General features: G+C 48.9%; 1 protein-coding gene across 1 annotated transcript; it reads right to left on the bottom strand.

The window, feature by feature from the left end:
• Positions 1–234: 234 nt before the first annotated feature.
• LOC134154848 (olfactory receptor 12D1-like) lies at positions 235–5,021 on the bottom strand. The gene is made up of 2 exons (XM_062601493.1): positions 4,130–5,021; positions 235–236 (listed from the first exon to the last, which is right to left on the bottom strand). Coding segments are annotated over exons 1-2 (894 nt in total).
• Between the last annotated feature and the right edge of the window lie 15,373 nt (positions 5,022–20,394).

Genomic DNA, 20,394 nt, shown 5'->3' with positions numbered 1-20,394 from the left:
TACGGAAGCTGGAGGATGGCATGTGAGCACAGGAAGGGCTCCCAGATGCTGGCCAAGAGAGAGGACATGTTTTGGGGAGGTAAGGAGCCTTGAGGGAATGGTGCTGCAGTTGTAACTGGGAGCTGTGAAAGCCCCTGTGGGCGGTCTCTCCCCTAAACCGAAGCACTAACCTGAAGCCATATCCTTCCACCTTGCCTCTCTCCTCCAAATCCAAAGAGCTATGTTGAAGCTGCCCTCTCTGTCCCTTCCCCTAACCCTGAGCCTGTGCCTGAAGGTAATTGCTGGCCCTCATCCCTTGCCTAGAAGGGAGAAAGCAGGCTCACTCGCTCCCACTAACCACAGAGCCCAAACCCTGCATGGATGCCTGAAGCCGAAGCCCAAAGATGCTCCCTCTTGGCCCCTAACTCTCCAGCCACCTTTAAGCCTCACTGGAAGGGGTGTGGGATCTGGGAGGCAGAGGAAAGGTAGGGCTTGTGGGTTGTTGGACTGAAAGGGCATGGTGCTGAGAGGAGAGGCTAGAGGCATCCAGGAGGGAAGTGCAGGTAAAGGGGTGAGGGCTGGGCTGCACGTTGTGAGGTTACTTGTGCTGCAGGAATGTGCTTGGTGAGGAGCATCAGGCAGGCGTTTTGAGGTGCAGGGCAAAGTTCTGGGGCATCCCAGAAGGGTCGAGTGTTTTTGCAAGGGTGGAGCTAGAGACAGGTTGTAGGGACAGTGCTTCTTTGTAGACCGGGAGGTCTCTTCTGTTTTAGCACTTGGCTGCCCAGTGGAAGTATGCAACCTGTGAGGGCATGAAGGCTCCATTTTCTCGGACAAATCTGTCCTCTCTAATAGCCTCTCCACAATAGAAAGCAATCTCCTGAATGCGGTGAGTTTACACTTGGCTCTTCTTCCAAAATTGGAGTCATTAAAGTTGTGATGGAATGGTATCCCCAAAGGGCTTGTTGCTTTGCTTGGGTTCTTCATGGACTCAGGTGGACGCGATCAGTGTCTCATTGCAGCTTGTTAGAGAACTAAGTTTAGATTCAGAGTTTGCTTATTTGGGCCCTGAGTCTTTAGAGGTGTTGAATGATCACAGAGTAACCTTCCTGAGGCAGTAACATATCTGTTGGGGCTAGTGATTGATGACCATCTGCCTGGAGAGGTAATAAGCTGCCAGGGGAGCTCAGAGCATTTCCAGGACCATAGTATAGTGGGAGTGGGCGGTGAGTGAAGCAAAATCAGGAAATGTATAGGTAAAGGAAGGCTCCGCAATCCCAGGAGAGGCAGTGGAGACCCAGCAGGCTCAGGGAAAAAGACACCGGAGAGTCATCCCTTGTACTCTCTTTGAAATGTCATAGGCTGGATCCAGCGCAGCCCCATAACATACCTCGTGCTCTCGGAAATGCTGCCTGGTCCCTTTGAGCACCTTTCACAGCTGCATAAAATGGGAGGCGGGGACTGCCAGTGGCATGCTAACCATCCTTTTGGGTCTGCTTTTTGCTCTAACAAGGACGGGCGCTGTGGAATCGCCCCGCAGCCGTGTGGCACCACATTGGCTGTTTGCAGAGCAGCAGTGCCTGCACAGAGCCTTGCAGGGAGTACAGGGCAGGGGGACCTGCAGCAGCCGGCCGGCGTGGGCACTCTCATCTGGGGAAAGACTTTCTGAGAAGAAGGGACGTGCCTGGAGGGCAGCAAGGGGGTGGTTCTCAGGAAAGGTGAGAAGTGTCATGGGTTCTTTATAAAAGCTGCTGAGGATATGTATACAACCAACGATTGTGATCTGTGGACGTTGTGTGGTATCAAAGCTGAATATGATACAACCTGTCAGCTCTGAGAAATATCATAGTCATTGGAAAAACCCTTGGACTGGAGTGTGAAGACCAGAGTTGCAGAAGAAAATTAAGTCCTGAACATTGCTCATGTTTTCAGAGGCTAAGCTGTCAGAGGGCCAGCTTACCCAAATAAATGGACAAATACTTGATTGGGCAAACTTTCTCACAATCGTGTCATCACCACCAGCTAACTTAGGCTTGTTGGATCTCCTTAACCTGGAAAAGGGACCTCTATATAAGGATACAGGTGTTTAATGAATAGCCACATGCCACATCATCTAATCAGTGTTGTTCATGAACGGATGAACAAGATTCTCCCTGTCCCTATCTACCATCCAGCAAAACCGCAGCCGAGGGAGTGGGCTTGATGTAATCAGTGGGGAAAGAAGACCCTATTCAGACTGACTCTAGTCTGGCACTGAGAAGACACGTGAAAGATCTGAATGGACCTCTCTGAAAGGACATTAGAGGAGAATAAGCTTACTCTGTAGAATAAGTGGGACACTGCTCTGGTGTTCTTTTCACTCGTTTGGCTAGGTAGGGTTGATCAGGTGCTGGGCACAACTAGACAAACATAGTGACCTGTTCATACATGGCCAGTTAAACTCTTTCTCCCTCATGCTTCTTTCTCTCCAGTCCACTCTGATCCCTTTCCCCACCTTTGGTCCTTCTCCTGAAGATCTCTTAAAGTCTCACACATTCCCAAAGCCCCCTTAAGGTTCTGCACAGTTCCCAAATGCTCTTGTCCTGCTTCCCACGATAAATCCTCTCTCCCTTTATGCAATAACCTCTTCAGTCCACAAGGCTTTCAAGGAGAGTCCTCGGGTGGACTCACCTTGGAAGAAACACTCCCTCCAAGGCCCCAGGGACAGGGGGATAGTCGCTCTCCTTGGATGGCCTTAAGAATATCCAAGTCAGGGTGCTCCTTTGCACTGAGCAGGTAACTGGCATTTCTCTGCCATCACTGTTCTTCTGTTCTTTGTATTTACGGTGACTAACCTTCAAACACATGAACTAACAGTTTAGTCCAGTGTTTGGCCCATTCCTTCTGTAACTGTTAACAAGCCACATATAAACTAGATGCAGAGGATGCACTGTGCAGCTCCAGGCACAGTGTAATCTGCTTTTCCATAAAATGTATTCTTATGAAAAAGAGACACTGGTTAAGGTTGAACAATAAGAAAACAGAAGTAAATAGGAGAAGACAGGAGGCTGCTTCTTGGCAACCCTGCCCCACCCCTTGCAGCTGACTTCCTAAGAAAAAAATGGATCTCACTTTGCTCCTGTTGCAGATGACAACATTAATCAATACAGATACCTCACAGTAAAAATCAAATGAACAAAGAGCTACTCTGAGGCTAGTGGCTAGTAGAACTACATGTGGAGCTAGCTGCAGATTTTAGGTAGATATATATAGTAGTGTAAATGAGGAAAGAGAAAGCAGGAAGGTAGAAGTAAAGAAATCACACCACCCTCCTGCAGAGGGTACTCTTAGAACCACAGCGAAGATAATTTTGGGATTAAGGGAGAGATTCAATTTGAGATTAAGGCACCTACATTTGAGGTTCCAAATGTACATTCCTCCCTGTGAGACAAATGCCTAAACATCAGTTTCAACCACTGTGGATCTAGGCGATGGAGGTGGAATTCAGTTGCCTAAACACAAGTGTCGAGCACCATCTCAGATGCCCTAGGCTATCTGACAGCCATACAGGGCTGGTGGATCTGGCACAGGATCTAAATCATTTTGGAGCAGCAGAGAGATACCAGCTGAGATACCCAGAGTATTTCAAGGGACGTAACATACATCTCTGTACATGGCCAAATGAATCCCACAGAAACAACTAAATCCCTCCTTATCTGTTGGCTTTAGGATAAGATGAACCATACCCTGGCTTCTCTTGACAGCTCTGACTGGAAGTGGGATTCGGCTGCCTTAAAAAAGAAAGAAAGAAAAATAAAGAATCAAGTGACATTTGAGAGTAAATCACTGTAATAAAGGTGTTTTTTTGGAAGTATCACCCTCTGGAGCCTCTTTTCCAGTTGGATGAATAGGAGTGGCAGTTCCACCAACATAGATTCATCTTTATGCACTGATATTGCCCAAGATAGGAGACATAAGACCATATCCAGTATGTAGGGTTTTTCTGAAGGGGCCCAGGCTGTTGGCAGTGAAAAGCAGATTTCTGCACAACACATTCTTGAGCCAAAAGTGCCTCTGATTGCATTTCCCATTGCCTCCTACCCCACACATGCTGCAAGGCAGAACATTTTTTGCACTAGTAGCTGTCTGGAGAAAAGTCTTCTCTTTAGGGCACATTTCACCTGCACATTCCTCAGGGTGTAGATCAAAGGATTGAGGACCGATGTGACAACATTATACATGAGGGTGGCTATCATGTCCTGCCTGGGTGAACTTCCCGAGGAAGGTGGCACATAATTAAAAATAACAGGGACATAGAATAAGACCACTACTGTGAGATGGGAGACGCAAGTGGAGAAGGATTTCCTCCTTCCCTCCTTGGACTGGACTTTCATCCAGAGGAAGGAAAATATGTACAGGTAAGAGGAGAGTGTGAAGACAAAGGGGCCTATCACAATACTCCCAGTGATGATGTTGAGAAGGCTCAGGTTAATCTGGTTGCTATCGCAGGCCAGCCTCACCACAGGCTTGATGTCACAGAAGAAGTGGTGGATGTGGTTGGGGCCACAGAAATGCAGCTGGGAGGTCATGACTGTGTGCATCAGAGCATGAAGGAAGCCAGCAGCCCAAGTAGCTGCAGCCAGCAGCAGGCAGGCCCGTGGACTCATGATCAGGGTGTAGCGCAGGGGGTTGCAGATGGCCACACAGCGGTCATAGGCCATGACAGCCAGAAGCAAAGCTTCACTACTTCCCAGGAAGTGGAAGAAGTGGAGCTGGCTTAGGCAGCCAGTGCAAGAAATGCTCTGGTGCCCTGAGAGGAAGCCAGCCAGCATCTTGGGTATGGTTACTGTGGAGTAGAAAATATCCTGGCAGGAGAGGTTGCAGAGGAAAAAGTACATGGGGGTATGGAGCCGGGGTTCACATACCACTACAGTCATGATTGCTGTATTCCCCAGCAGGCTGCACAGGTACAGCAGTAAAAATAGCATGAACAGGAATTGTTGTAGCCCTTGAAGATTGCTCAGGCCAAGGAGGATGAACTTCCTCACCTCTGTCTGGTTATCCATCCCTGCAGGGAAAGAGAAAATAACTTGGCAGTAACTTGCTGTCTTCTGTCCTGAGCTGTTATTTCCTTTTCCCAGAGTCCTCTTCCGTAAGGTGTATCATCAGCTGATGCTGCCTCAGGAATGGAAGAGATCAGCTACTGAGTCTGGAAAAGTGACTCGAAAGAATTCCTTGATTTTCCACCCCAGCTGTTTCAACAAATAATAGAAAATGTGGTAGCCTAGATGGTCAATACCACCGTTGAAACTGCCACCTGTGTGCCAGCTCACTGAAAAGAATGGCATATTTGAGAATAATGAGGAAAGAAAATTATGAGGGAGGTAGGGAGGGAGAGAGGGAGCAGGAAAAAAAGGAAGTGGGGAACGAAGGGAGGAAGGAAGGATGAAGGAAGGAAGGACGGCTGGCTGGTTACCTAATTTTTAAGCAACGATCATTCTGAAATCCTATGTTTTCTTCTTTTTTTTCTAATTCAGAAAAGGTTTTCTAATCATTTTCTTCATTCCAAATCCTAGCTGAATATACTGAATCTTTCCCAAAGCTGAAGTATTATTGTAGTTTAGTAGATCATATAACATACCACTCTCAAAGAAAATTAATGCAGACTGTTCAGTGGTGTCAGGAAACCTTTATATAGTACTCCCTTTCACTGAAACAATCACATTTCTTTCCAGTAAAGGAAATTTTCTCTCTCTCTGGTAACTTCTCTTGGGATCAAGCCTCTGAGCCTTATGGGACTTCATTTCAGAAAACATGAAGGCATAGCATTTCAGGGACGCAGAAAGCTCATGACGCTCATGGGGTCAGCTCATGGGGAGTTGAACTGATTGCTGATTATTTGTACGGCAAGCTCTCACAAGCAGGAGAACGTTGTAGAATCAAAAGCCATTTATTGAAATACGCAAGGTTATAGCATATAATTCTCAGGGAGACCAATGGGGAATTTGCCAAGAAGGGTTTTATATGTTTTTGTAGTTTCCAAGCATAATACATTGAATATGTATCATAGCTTCATTTGATCTGCTGCAACTAAACAGCTGAACTTTGCCTCTGACTTAACATCTTTTGCTCCCTTTATACTCCACAAAAATCTTAAAACTCTCACTTTTCTTTTAACTTCTGAAGATGGAGATTGAACAAACTATGATAATTTTCAAGGGCTTCAAATATCTGTCTCACTGTCCTCTGTGCAAGCTATCTTTGCTGTGAGCAATGGCACCTGAAATCCACACCAAAGTGCCCATCTGCCTGATTGAGAACATGCAGAGGTGGGGGTTGGTTGTGCAGCAGAAGATACTGCATGCAGATGCCGTCATAGTTCATGCAGCCTGTGGTGGTGGCCATCACAGGGCTGTACTGAACTGGCAGGTCCCACCTCATGACCAGGCAGGGTTGTGAGAGGATGGGAGAGGTGGTGAGCTGCCCAGGTACCAGCCCCTGGCAGCCAAGATGCCTTGGTTTTCCTGCTCTCTATCTAACACTACTGAGCCCCTTGTGTCCTCTCCACAGGTTTCTCTCTGGTCTTCGCCATGCAGTCCTACACCAAAGCTATCTGGATGTGCTGTGCTCCTCACCCATGCTGGCCTGGACACACTGTGGTGCTGCCAGACACTGAAGGGCTGGGTGACATGGGGAAAGTGTGGAAGAAGCAGAGACTTCCTTTTGTGTTGACAGAACACTGTGGAAGCTCTCAAGGACCCAGCCATGTGGCAGGACTCAAGGTGTTCTCATTGCCTGTGCCGGTATGCCAGGAAGGATGTGGCAGGACATCCTGCACCTGTGGGGCAGGAGGCCAGTGTAGAACTACATGGATAAAGTCTTCTGGTGCATGAAGTCCTACCTGGCATTTTTCACCTTTGCCTTTGACTGTCAGAGCCCTCATTCTGCCTGGGATCCTGGCTGTCTGCAGGGTACTGGAGGAAGTCTGTGGCTGGGGCCATGCTGGTTGGTGAGACATCATGTCTTCACAGCCACGCTCCCTCTCATTCTGGATCTGTGATTACTCAGCAGCCGTTAGGCTGGTGGGCCTTTTGAAATCTAGTGCCTTGCAGGCTTGCAGTGCCTTTTGAACTGGAGCTGTCTCTGTGGTGCTGACAGCCAGAGGAGCTAGGAGAAGGCTCCTGAGGTTGACAAGTTGCCAGATTCCTCAGCACTTTCTAGTAATCAGAAGCCTGTGGGACTCTGAGAGTTAAGGGTTGAGGACAAGGTGGCTATAGGAAGACGTGGTGATGTTATGTGTGTGAATCTCTCCAAAAAGCTGTCCCTGCCATGGCCCATGGTTGGACATTTAAGGCCTGGGAATTTAGAGCTTTGCCCACTCTTAGGGGTCTTGCACAGAGTTTCTTGGTATGAGCCAAGGTTGTTCCAGAGCAACGCATGGATCTCTGAGCTAGCCATAGTGCTGTCCAGTGCTCTGGTCTATAACAGCAAGGGCACCATCAACCAGCAGGCCATGGGCCAGCTGCAGTATCCTCAGCAGGGCAGCAGCACCAGAGAGACCTCCTCTCTCTAAGCGTTAGCTTAGGGGTTTGCACATCCCAGGTCCTCAAATGGCTGCTTTCTTTGGGGAGATCAGAGCCTCCTGGTGGGGCACAGTGACACAGGACCTCAGGGATCCTGTGCCCTACACCTCAGGGCTGAGGGTTTCAGCCCTACTTCTGCTGGTGACTCCAGGCTGTTCTCTGTCCCTGCAGAATCTCCACTTCTCCTTATTAAGTGCTGATGGGTGGAAAGGGTAGAGTGCACTGGCTTGAGGATCCAGGGTCTCTATTTCCTTAGCCAGCTCCCCAGCTATGTGACAAAGCTGATGGAGAATGTAAAGGTGAAAGCAACTCCTAGGGGGAGTGGAGATGAGCTGGAGGAGTCAGACAAAGTTTTCTAGTTCTTCCTATCCTTTCTCTGGGCTGTGCAGGACTTCACATTGTAACTGAAGGTGGATGGGAAGGAAATCTCAGAAGACAAGTACCTAGAGAATGTGCTGAAATTAAAGCCCGGTAGAGGAATGGCGCTGTGCTCAGTGCTGTGCTTCAGGAAGGGCAGGATGTGTCCAGCTCTGGACAGCTGCATTTCAGCATAAGACAACAAAAGCCTAAGCCCTGTGAGCTTGCTCCCTAGCCTGCCTCCACAGGTAGCAGCCAGGAAACCCAGTTCTATAACCATTCCCAGGAATGCATTCACCAGTTCTCCCCACACCAGAAGTGCCACGCTTGGAGGAGCATCATGACAGTGAGATTGAGCCTGAATTCCAGGAGCAGATGGTGAAATTATGCAGCCACATCTGGGAGAAGTTTACACCCAAGACCATCCATGGTGACAACACAGTAGTAATGGGGAGCTGTGAGTGCCAAGGTCCAGAAGGTCAGAGCTGGCTAGTTGCTCTTGGGACTGTGCCTGAGGAAGGCTCAAATACACGGTCAGATGACGCAGGTGGGAAATGGAAGAGCTTTTCCAGCGGCTGCTGTACTTGCTTCTTCATTTAGAGCCACTTCTCTTCCATTTCCCCTCACTGTACCCATTCTTGCTGCTCTGTCCCTTGCTGCTCTTGCAGTCTGAGCCACTGTGCTTCACCACTCCCAGCTGATCGGAGCTGAGGACGGTCTTCAGGGCACCTTCATTCCTCAGGAAAGGCACCCCTTGAAGGATAGCATGGGGACCAGCATGTGACTGAGTCTTGCTTCACGGGAACTAGAGAGTGACAGAGACCTCCTCATCTACTAGTGACAAACTGCTAGAAAGATCTCAGCCCCATGGGAGTATACTATCATGCCTGGAGACCTCTTACCTATCCTAGAGGATCTGGGTCAGGAGGGACATCTGGAGATCTATACTCAAACCTCTGCTCTGAGCATGGCTAACTTCCCAGGTAGATTACATTGGCCAGTACTTTGTCCAGGCAAGGTCTGAAAATCTCTGGGCCCTTGCACCCCTACTGCTCCACTCTCATGGTGACAGTCTTTTCCCTAATACCCAGCTGAAATTTCTCTTGATGCTACTTGTGCCATTGTGCCTGTTGCACCTTCTCCTGTTCCTCTGGCCTGCTCTGAGCACCTACATTAGACCGAGCAGAGATAGGCACTGCTTATTCCTACCTGGGATCAGAGGATGGCACATGGAGACTCATCTTTACCCAGCGCAGAGGGACTGTGGAGGTGCCCATGGGCTGACAAAAGAGCAGAACAGGACTGAGGGAAGAAAGAAGGTCTCCAACAGCTCCTTGCCAAACCCCAGGCAGGGAAAAACTCATTGGAAAGCAGTCCTTAAAGAAGACTATGAAGTAGAAGGGAATGCACTGGTGAGCTGCCTGCTCTTGCACACCTAGACACTGCATATGGTCTGTGCGCACTCTAAATAACGATGCCTGTGGTTTCTATCAGCACATCCCAGACACCCCATGACCCACAGGGAGTCCCTATGCCAACTGTCAGGGACTATTCTGGCTTCAGAGGGGCTGCTGGAGAGCACTGGAGCTGGGGTTGCTCACCCTGCACCTCCCATCCCAGGGTGCCTCTGGGCTCCTGAGAGGTGTTGCAATGACCAGGAGGGAGAGCCTGTTCTATACCAATGCAAGGCACTGGGACAGTGCTGCTTATGATCCCAGTAAGAAAAGCACTCAGATTCTGTAAGGTGTTGCTTAAAATACCATTTATTGGAGCTAACACAAGAAGGAAAAAGAGGATAGGTAATATTAGATCCCCTCAGATGCTGGGAACCCCAAGCTGTGTAGCACTGTGCCTCTTCTGTATCATCAGCAAACTTGCTGAGGAGGCACTCAGTCCCTTCCTCGAGGTCATTGATGAACAAGACTGGACCCAGTACTGACCCCTAGGGGACACTGCTATCTACAGGCCTCCAACTGATCACAACCCTCTGAGCTCTGTCATACAACCAGTGGCAGACCACCTCATCATCTGTGTATCGAATCTGTAGTTCATCAGGTTGTCTATGAGGGTATTATGGAAGACAGTGTTGAAAGTCTTGCTGAAGTCAAGGTAGGCAGCATCCACTGCTCTCCCCTCCTCTACACAGCCAGTCACTCCATAATAGAAGGCTATCATCAGGCTGGTTAAGCATGATTTCCCCTTGGTGAATGCAGGCTGACTACTCCTGATCACCTTCTTGTGCTTCATGTGTTCGCAAATAGTTTCCAGGAAGATTTGCTCCATCACCTTCCCAGGGATCGAGGAGAAGCTGACTAGCCTATAGCTCCCCTGATCCTCATCCTTGAATGTCAGAGAGACATTTGCTTTTTCCAGGACCTGCCCTGACTGCCAGGACCTTTCAGAGATGATGGAGAGTGGCCTAGCAAGGATGTCTGTCAGCTTCCTCGGCATTCATGGATGCATCTCATCAGGTCCCATAATTTCAAATTGTTCAGATCTTCTCCAATCTGATCCCCCTCCACCAACAGTAAATCTTCACTGCTCATATTCCCATGGGTCTCAGGGACCTGAGACTCCTGAAGCCATGCCTTATCAGGAAAGACTGAGACAAAGAAGGCACTGTAAACCTTTGCCTTTTCCGTGCCCTTTGTTACCATGTCCCCGGCCCCATTCCTCACTGGGCCCACATAGTCCATAATCTCCTTTTTGCTACTGATACACCTGCAAAAGCACTTCTTGTTGCCTTTCACATCCCCCACTAGATTCAGCTCCAGGTAGATTTTGACTTCCTAACCCCATCCCTGCATGATTGGACGGCAAATCTATATTCCTGCCTGGTCAACTGTCCCTATTTCTGTCTCTTGTATGCTTCCTTTTAATGTCTGAGCTTAGTCAGGAGTTCCATGTTCATCTACGCAGCCCTTCTGACACGTTTCTTGATTATCAGGATGGACCGTTCTTGAGCTTGGAGGAGAAGATCCTTGAAAATCAGCCAGCTCTCTTGGAACCCTCCTTCTCTCCAGGACCGTATCTCACAGGATTCTTCCAAGCAGGTCCCTGAAGAGGCCAAAGTATGCTCTTCTGAAGCCCAGGGTTGTGATCCTGCTTCCTTCCTCCTCTCAGGATCTTGACCTCCACCATCTCATGGTCACTGCAGCCAAGGCTGCACCTACTCTTCACAACCCCAATCAATTCTTCCTTGCCAGTGAGTATCAGGCCCAGCAAAGTGCCTGCCCTCATCAACTCTGTAATCACCTGTGTCACAGTGTTATCATCACTGCACTCCAGGAACCTCCTGGATTGCGTGTGCCCTGCCTTGTCCTTGTGTGCACACACTTGGGGTGGGCCCCCTTCTGCTCTCTTTTGTTGATTACAAAGTCTCTTTTATCATCTACTAAACTACTCAACCACCCTTTGAAACCTCAAGCCTACCCCTCCTCCTACTGTAAACGTCTTGCCTCCTCTGCACTCCTCGGAACAATGTGCAGAGTTGGACAAAATGGATTTTCTTGGGTGACCAGGACACCCACTTCCACTTCCCAAACTACTTCCAGCCAATCCCTCCCATGTCCTTGGGCACTGTCAGCCACTCCTGCAAAGCACAGCCCCCATCACAGTGTGGCCAAGCGATGCTGACCATGGCCCTTTTCTGAATCATTTTCTCAGGACAGCAAGTACAGAGTCATGGAGCCCAATCTAGACTTCCTGTGCACCAAGGAAATGATGCCCTGATGTGGCATGCATCTGCATGGAGGATGGAAGAAGTGCACTGCACTGGGTGCATCCAGGCAGCATCAAGTTGTGACGTGGCTCCTAAGACACCTTTCCTTAAGACTGAGCTCTGACACAGGGACTTAGATACCCTATAGAAGCCCACCTTAGAGGGGAAGATGGCGGTGGGAGATTGGCATCAGAGCGGGGACCACTAGCCATTCTTCAGCCACGTCTGAAAGTCCCTTCTGGTTGTGCCCCACAAGGTCTGCAGAAGAAGCAGGCAGAGGGCACAGACCACACTTTTGTGCATTTTTTTTTATGTCTCAGGCACTTTGTCATGAAGTCTGGCTCTGCATCCTAAGCACACTGGTGTGTTCTCCCACCCTACCTGTTCATACAAGTTATCTGAAGACCAGTATTTTCCACCCCCAGGCACTTTCCAGCCCACTTCAGCAGCCTCCCCCAACTCCCTCCACCTCCCACTGCCTCTCCTCAGCCCATCCCAGCAGGGCAGGACAGTCTGGGAATCGCCCCCATGACAGTATCTGCCACAGGGTGCTTGCAGGGATCTGGCACCTGACACCAAGCCTGAGCCCCTCTAATGGCCATAGCAGCTCCTGAGGTGGGAGAGAGTGGGTGTCCAGCCCACTCTAGGAAGTGGAAGCCAGTCCCTCTCTTGCCCCCCTGCTCTTTTCTCTAGGATAACAACACCCACCTCAGCTGCCTCCTACCCAGCCCCACTCCCCAGGCCAGCACAAGTGCCCTGGTGCTTCTCTGGCAACTCCTACCATTCTCCAACCTCCTTTCCCAGTGTAAGAAGAACCTGACCTTCAGTCACTGCACTGACAAGATCTCTTTTATATATTATAGAAATGCTATTACAGCAGCCAGCTCTGACACAAGGACAGACACATTTACAGAAGGCCTCTGGCCAGACAGACCAAGTTCATGCCTCTGGAGAAGTATGATAAACACAAATATCTGTGTACAGAAATGCTTTTCGCAGATACAATAAACAAAGAAAAGCATAAGCCAGCCTACGAGAAACTGGGAATCGCTCACGAAGACAGAAGGCAGCCTATGACTGCTAAAATACTATACTTTGAACCAATTTCATCAGTGCCTCTTTGATCTCTTTGTTCCTCATGCTGTAGATGACAGGGTTCAGTGTTGGAGGCACCACTGAGTACAGAACGGCCACCACTAGCTCCAGAGCTGGGGAGGAGATGCATGGGGGCTTTAGGTAGGCAAACACTGCAGTGATGACAAACAGGGAGACCACAGTGAGGTGCGGGAGGCACATGGAAAAGGCTTTGTGCCGGCCCTTCTCAGAGGGGATCCTCAGCACGACCCTGAAGATCTGCACGTAGGACAGCACGATGAACACGAAACACCCACAAGCTACACAAAAGCTAACCATGGTAACCCCGGCTTTCCTGAAGTAGGAGTCAGAGCAGGAGAGCCTGAGGAGCTGGGGAATTTCACAGAAAAACTGCTCCACAACATTGCCTTGGCAGAGTGGAATTGAAAATGTGTTTCCAGTATGCAGCACTGCATTGAGAAAACCACTGCCCCGGGCAGCTGCTGCCATTTTGACACAAGTTCTGCTGGCCATGAGTGTCCTGTAGTGCAGGGGTCTGCAGATAGCAATGTAGTGGTCATAGGCCATGACAGTGAGAAGATAATATTCTGAAGAAATGAAGAAAAGAAATAGAAAGACCTGAGTAGCACATCCTGAGAAGGAAATGGCCCTTGTGTTCCACAGGGAACTGGCCATGGATCTGGGGACTGTGGTGGAGATGGAACCAAAGTCCAGGATGGACAAATTGAGAAGGAAGAAGTACATGGGGGTGTGGAGGCGGTGGTCGCAGGCTACGGCTGTGATGATGAGGACGTTGCCCAGGAGGGCAGCCAGGTAGACACCCAGGAACAGCGAGAAGTGCAATAGCTGCAGCCTCCATTTGTCTGCGAATGTCAGGAGAAGGAACTCAGTGAGGAAGCTGCTGTTGGACATTATTTCCTCCCTCTGGTCAGTGGGGACTGTCAAAGGAAAAAAAGACACCGAGAAATTACATGGACTTCCATGAGCAAAACACATTCCATTTCATACAGAAGCCCTCCACATGGCCTCTTTATGCCTCTTGAGCACCTTTTGGCAGTTTCCTACCTTGAACTCCAGTTTGCGCTGGCTGAGTGCACTATAAGGATCAGTGCCTTCTGCCCACGAGCAGCAGAGGAGTTAGTCTTGCTCTACAGCAGTGGGCACATGGAGGTGACAGCTCCAGGAGATGGATGCCCTGAGTTGAGTGAAGGTGAGTTAATCCAGTGACCCAGTGGATATATTATCTCATTTACTACCATGAAAGATGAAATAGGCACCATGCCCAGCTGCTTCTCAGAGGAAAGAGGACTGGTTCATAGCCTACTTTCCCCTTTTGGGCAGATTTGTCTGTGTTGGAATCAGTCACCACCAGCCTTCTCTCAAAGCAACGAAAGACGGGAGTGACCCAACCCATCGTAGAGGGCTTTGTCCCTGACCTCACATCAATTTACCATGCGTGCTATTTTTCCAGACTATATCGATAACAGAGTGTGACAAGCTCTGATGTACACATTCTTCCATAGGTGGAAGGTTCAGCACTTTCACATGCTGTTCTCCAGGAAATGAGGCAGAGCAGATGAGTCTAACTGTACATTTATTTAATTTTCAGGTGCCCACATCATGTGATGTTCTCAATGGGAGAAATCCTTGACTTTTCCCTTGCTCTCCGTGTGAACACTAGTGAATCACTAGAGGCAGAAAAGCTCCTGCCGACCCAGGAGAGCTGGTCTGCTCATTCCCAGCTGCCTATGCTTGTCACCTCTCTCAGCTAGGGGAAGACTGCACTCAGACGTGACTCTGAAAAAGAGCTTGGACTGGTCAGAGAACAGAGTCCAGTTCAAAAACAAAAGAGATGCTGAGTGTGCCTGGGAACACAAAGGTCCCGCTTAGATCTGACCACAGCTGGGAATGTTGCAGGGCCTGTAGTGTGAAAGGCAGGCCGTTTGGTGGCAGCAGCTGGACGGGATTTTTCTGCTCCAAAGGGGAGGGTGAAAAGGTGCGGCTAGGGAAATGCCTGTGTCCCTCCAAAACTGCTCTAAACACAAGGACTGCCTGCCCTGCCATGCAGGTGACTGTGTCTCTTCAGACTGTGAGACAAATTCATGTTCTCTGGCCGCTTGCTAGGACAGGAGCTCCCAGCGTTTTCACCTGATGTTAGCCAGATGATGCTATTCATGGCACCTTAATCAGCACAATGCCATTAGACTTCTGTAATCTTGCCTTGCCTTCCCTTCCCTTCCCTTCCCTTCCATTCCCTTCCTTTTTTTCTCTTTCTCTTTCTCTTTCTCTTTCTTTCTCTTTCTCTTTCCCTTTCCCTTTCCCTTTCCCTTTCCCTTTCCCTTTCTCCCTTTCCCTTTCCCTTTCCCTTTCTCTTTCTTTCTTTCTTTCTCTTTCTCTTTCTCTTTCTCTTTCTCTTTCTCTTTCTCTTTCTCTTTCTCTTTCTTTCTTTCCCTTTTTCTTCCTCTTCCTTTTTATTCCCCTTTTCTTTCCCTTTTTCTTTCCCTTTTTCTTTCATTTTTTCTTTCTCTTTTTCTTTTTCTTTGTCTTTCCCTTTCCCTTTCCCTTTTTCCTTTTCTTTTTCTTTGTCTTTGTCTTTCCCTTTTTCTTTGTCGTTGTCATTGTCTTTGGCTTTGTCTTTGCCTTTTTCTTTTCTCTTTCCTTTACCTAGATTCAACAAGAGATTACTCCCAACACAGAGTCATGCCACCAAATGCATTTAAGCTGGAGGTGGCCATTTCTGCCTTACAGAGAAAAAGGTGTATGTAAGCTGTAGGCAAGATACCTGATGGAGTCAAGCATTATTCATGGGCAATATTGGGGTATTCCAGTTCTGACCTCAGGTAATCAAGGCTCCTAAGACTTATCTTATGTCCAGAAATCAGCTTCTGAGCTGTTCTAGTTCCTCAGTAGAGTTAGAATAGAATAGTAATGTTTTTTGAATAAACACCACTGAAGGATATATTTATACCGTCTACATCAAATGAGCATATTTTTTTTAAGAAGAGAGAGGGTCATAAGTACGTCTGCTGCATTTGTGCATGTTACAGCCATGGCTAATTTTACTCTACATGATCATCCATCCATCAGCTAAGCCTTTTTCCTCTAGGTAAAAGAAACGTCGTGACAATTTTCTCTTTCCTGTTTTTCTGAAACATTGTAGAAACAAAACTGATATGAGAAAAAGAAGACATATTATCTATGAAAAAAGGCAAGCTCTTGTTCCCAAAGTGCAGAATGTAAAGCCAGAGGCACTTGTAATACAGATGTTATGTAGAACTAGCTCTTGTTCCTGTCCTCTCTCCAGCTCATCAGATATGACTGCTCTCTTTTCCCAAGTCTCAGCCCTCCCAGGGATCTCAAGGAAGAGTTTGCTGGAGGGATGGCTGGAGGGATGGCTGCTGATCTTCTAATCAATTCCTGAAACCTTGTGTTGCAGACCAAAAAACAGACCACAATGCTTTCCTGGGGCTTCCTACCCCATGTCTGGGGAATTTGCTCGTGCCCTGGGCAATATGACATCCAGGCACCAGAAGAGCTCAGTGCAGTGCTGAAGCCGTTACACAGAGGCAGCAGGCTGTGGTCATTCAACTGCCTTTGCAACTAGCTGAGCAAAAAGCTACAGCAAAGCAAAAGTAAGGAGCTTCTGGCTACATGGAGGACTGTGAAGACAGAGACAGTGCTAACACTGGATAACTGCCCGCTTTTCCTCTGGCAAGTGGCACTGCCTGTTTGTTCAGTCACTTAGAGAGGGGGTCCTTGGCCTCTGTTCTCCTCTCATCCCCGTATCCCTGGATCGCTTGAAAAATCAGTGCTGTGAACCCAGTCTTTGGCAAGAAGGATGCGCTTTCCCTACTTGGCATATCCCTTGCCTATGATTTCAAAGCTGAGATGCAAAGACAGTTCAAGATGCAGAAGATACATGTTGTCATTTTAGAGTGTAATCTGAAAGGAGGAGGGTTTTGTTGTCATTCATTTTGTGTACTTTTATACCTGTCGTTTGCTCTGCCAGCTGCCGCCGTGGGGCAGTACTGGTGCTTCTAGGAGAGCCCACAACATAAACCACCTGAAAGTGGCAAGCTTTCCTCAAGTAGAGGATTCAGCAATCATCCTTACACTAGCTGATGCAGGTAATGCAGTGGTCTGGAACTAGAGCACAAGTTTCTCCCTTTGCCCTGCGGTCAATCTCTTCTGCTATACAGAATATATTAAAAAAAATGAAGTATTCGTTCTTTTTCCCTGTAGCAGGCAATCAAAATAGTAAACCTTCACTTAACGGGAAGACTTACACCAAGTCTTCACTTGTTCCTATGGCCTGAGAGAAAGGCTCTGAGACTACAGATAGTGTCCCAACAAAAAAGCTGATGGCCTCTCTGCACCAACTGGACTGAAAGAGTGTGGAGAGGGGAGGAGAAGCTACAGGCAGCCGAGAGGGAGCTGCCGGTGAAGGTGTGAGGGCTGCTTTAGGCTGTGAAGTTAGGCTGAAGAGCTGCGAGAGCCCCTGTGGGCGGTCTCTCCCCTAAACCGAAGCACTAACCTGAAGCCATATCCTTCCACCTTGCCTCTCTCCTCCCTCCACTTGCCAAATCCAAAGAGCTATGTTGAAGCTTCCCTCTCTGTCCCTTCCCCTAACCCTGAGCCTGTGCCTGAAGGTAATTGCTGGCCCTCATCCCTTGCCTAGAAGGGAGAAAGCGGGCTCGAGGCCTCCCTCCTACACAAAGCCAGAGCACTGCCCAAAGTCTAGCCCCCACCGCAAACATTGACCGCAAATGCCAAGCCCAGCATTGAGCCAGCACCCAAAAGCTTTGCCTGCTTCTACTAAGCACAAAGCACAAACCCTGTGTACCTGCCTGAAGCATAAGCCTGAAGATGCTCCCATTCGGCCTCTAATGCGCCAGCCATCTTTTAAACCTCGCTGCAAGGGCTGTGGGAGGTGGGAGGCAGAGGAAGGGCAGGGCTTGTGGGGTGTTGGACTGAAAGGGCATGGTGCTAAGAGGAAAAGGGAGAGGCAGAGCAGAGGGAACTGCTGGTGAAGGTGTGAGGGCTGGGCTGCAGGTTGTGAGGTCTCTTGTGCTGCAGGAATAGGCTTGGTGAGGAGCATAAGGCAGGCATTGTGAGGTCTTCAGCAGAACCTTTGTGGGTAGTTAACAGAGGACCAAGAGGTTATGGGAGGGCAGAGGCAGAGACAGGTAGGAGGATGATCACTCGAGTGCTTGTGTGGAGGTGCTCTGTGTTCCCTCAGCCAAGCATGCCGGAGCTGGAGGCTCCTGGACAGGAAGGGCTCCCAGATGCTTGCCAAGAGAGAGGACATGTTTTGGGGACCCCCTTAAGGGGCCTTGAGTGAATGGTGCTGCAGTTGTGACTGGGAGCTGTGAGAGCCCCTGTGGGAGGTCTCTCCCCTAAACCTAAGTACTAACCTGAAGCCTCCTTCCATCCTGTATTAGCTCATGTGAAACGCAAAGTGCCAGCCCGTTCCGCCTTGCCCCCTTCCTCCCTCGATTTGCTAAGGCCAAATCCAAAGAGCTGCACTGAAGTTTCCCTCTCTGCCTCTTCCCCTAACCCCGAGCCTGTGCCTGAAGCTATTTCCTAGCCTACATCCTTTGCCTAGAAGGGTTAAAGTGGGCTCAAGGCCACCCTCCCACAAAACCCAGAGGCCTCTGCCCAAACTCTAGTCACTACCACAAACCCTGAGCACAAACTCCAAGCCCAGAACTGAGCCAGCACTCAAAAGCTTTCCCTGACTGCAACATTGTCAGTGTGCAAGGATAGGGCAAGGTACAAGCTTGAGGAATTTTAGAGAAAGCATTGGAGAGAAACTTATGCAATTCTACTTCATTGCCATTAGGAAACTCTTAAAAATGGATGAAGCCTAGTGAAGACTAGAAGAACACTGGCCTAGAAAGGCAGAAGGATAATGAAGAGAAGCAGGTCCTCCGCTAAATACATTGGATATTTCCCCTCTTGCAATGCCCTTCCTACTTCTATGGCAGCACCTAGAGGACAGAGAGTCTTTTACTGATTCTTTTCAGAGTCCAAGACACGGGGGAGCCTGCTACCATGTCAGAAACCGGCCCTTCTGGGTCCCACGTTTCATGAGGAAACTTCCACCTCCCCTGTTTTCCCTGGCTAGATAATTCATTCTTTGAATTTCAGAATGCAGTCACATGCTTTAGGACCTGTTTGTCACCATTCAGGGACAAGGCAGCTTGTTTAGCCAGATGTCCCCCTGGATTCCCACGATAACTATGCTGAAATTCAAATTTCAAAATTAGGATGAAACTTTCCTTGATGGGGCTGGAAATCAACAATGAGCTGCCTGGGAGCTTTGGAGAGGCACGGAAAGGACAGCCGCAGAAACAGGGAGTGCATCTCATTCCCTGCTCCCAAGGCAGCTCTCTCTCACAGCTGTGCCATAGATGTCCGGCTGCAGCAATGGGAATTGCGTCCCAAGGATGGAGAGGATGTGTGTCTGCATGGGAGCTCCCACTGGTCCCCTTTTGCAGCAGTGGAGGCATTAGAAAGGGAGGAGGCACATTTCCTTGTGATAAATTTCATGGACAAATGCAAAGTAAAGATGGTTGGTGCCTGCTCCGAGCTGGAGTGACGAGCCTCTGCCTTGCAATGGGTTTCTCTGCAGGCAGGATGAAGGGAGATGTGTTTAAACCCCCATGTGCTATCCCACAGTTATTTGCATGGATGTAACGGATAAATCTTTCTGTACAAAACACCATTCATCTCTGCTAGGAAGCTCCAGTGTGAGCAATGTCGGGGTGCTCATGTGGAGCTGCTCCATGATGAGCCTCGTGTGTTGGGGACTTCTGCAAGAGGAGTCTCTGCTTGAGGCTTTCAAGCCAGTTCTTAGTGGAAAGTGGCCAAGCACTGGAGTGCAACCACCTGGGCACACGGACAGAGGAGCCAATGCAGTCAGCCAGAGCTCCTTCCTCTCACACTGCCCTATGTGCCAACCCCTATGAGATGCTCCCATGAGATTGCCCCACTGGAAAAGCCAAGGGCAGCCCTGTCCTGCAAGCCTGAGCTCAGTAGCGGCCTTGTACCCTCTTGCGGGAGCATCTGGGACTTTTTCGACTGAATCCAGCAGGATTTGGCAAAATACACTGAGCTTTCCAGCTGGTGCTAAGGCTGCCACTCCAGTACTGGAGTCCTTGCCCAAAGCTCCTTGTAAGCTGGCTACACTCACAACCTGCATCTAATGGGCTAGTCGGGTAGATCCTCTCTCACTCTCATTCTCCTTTCCTCTTTTCTAAACACCTTTTATTACTGGCACACCAGTCACTCTTCTTCCAGTGCCTCCAGTCAATGCAATACATTTCCTCTACTGGCATTCTTTGCTGCCCCCAATGCCTATAGTCTTTCTTTTCCTTTTTTTTTTTTTTTTTTTTTTTTTTTTTTTTTTTTGACTTTTTAGTATAAGGCATGGCTGGCATGGTAGGTATTTCCTTATCCAACTTAAAGCTCTGTGTAAGTAGTTACAGTTAGCAAGCAAAACCACTTGGTAGCTCTCTGTCACAAGGGGAAACCTACTCTGCTGGCAGTAGGTGGTGGAGGAGACAATGAGAAGTGTGCTGCTGGACCTTGTACTAACAAAAAAAAAAAAAAAGAATGACTGGTTGGAGACATGAAGGCTGAGGGCAGAGCTGGCTACAGTGACCATGAGATGGAGGAGCT

The sequence above is a fragment of the Rhea pennata genome, unplaced genomic scaffold (genome assembly GCF_028389875.1).
Source record: "Rhea pennata isolate bPtePen1 unplaced genomic scaffold, bPtePen1.pri scaffold_46, whole genome shotgun sequence".
Taxonomy (NCBI): Eukaryota; Metazoa; Chordata; class Aves; order Rheiformes; family Rheidae; genus Rhea; species Rhea pennata.
The sequence above is the reverse complement of the archived record's forward strand: the minus strand, read 5'-3'. Positions and strand labels throughout refer to the sequence as shown.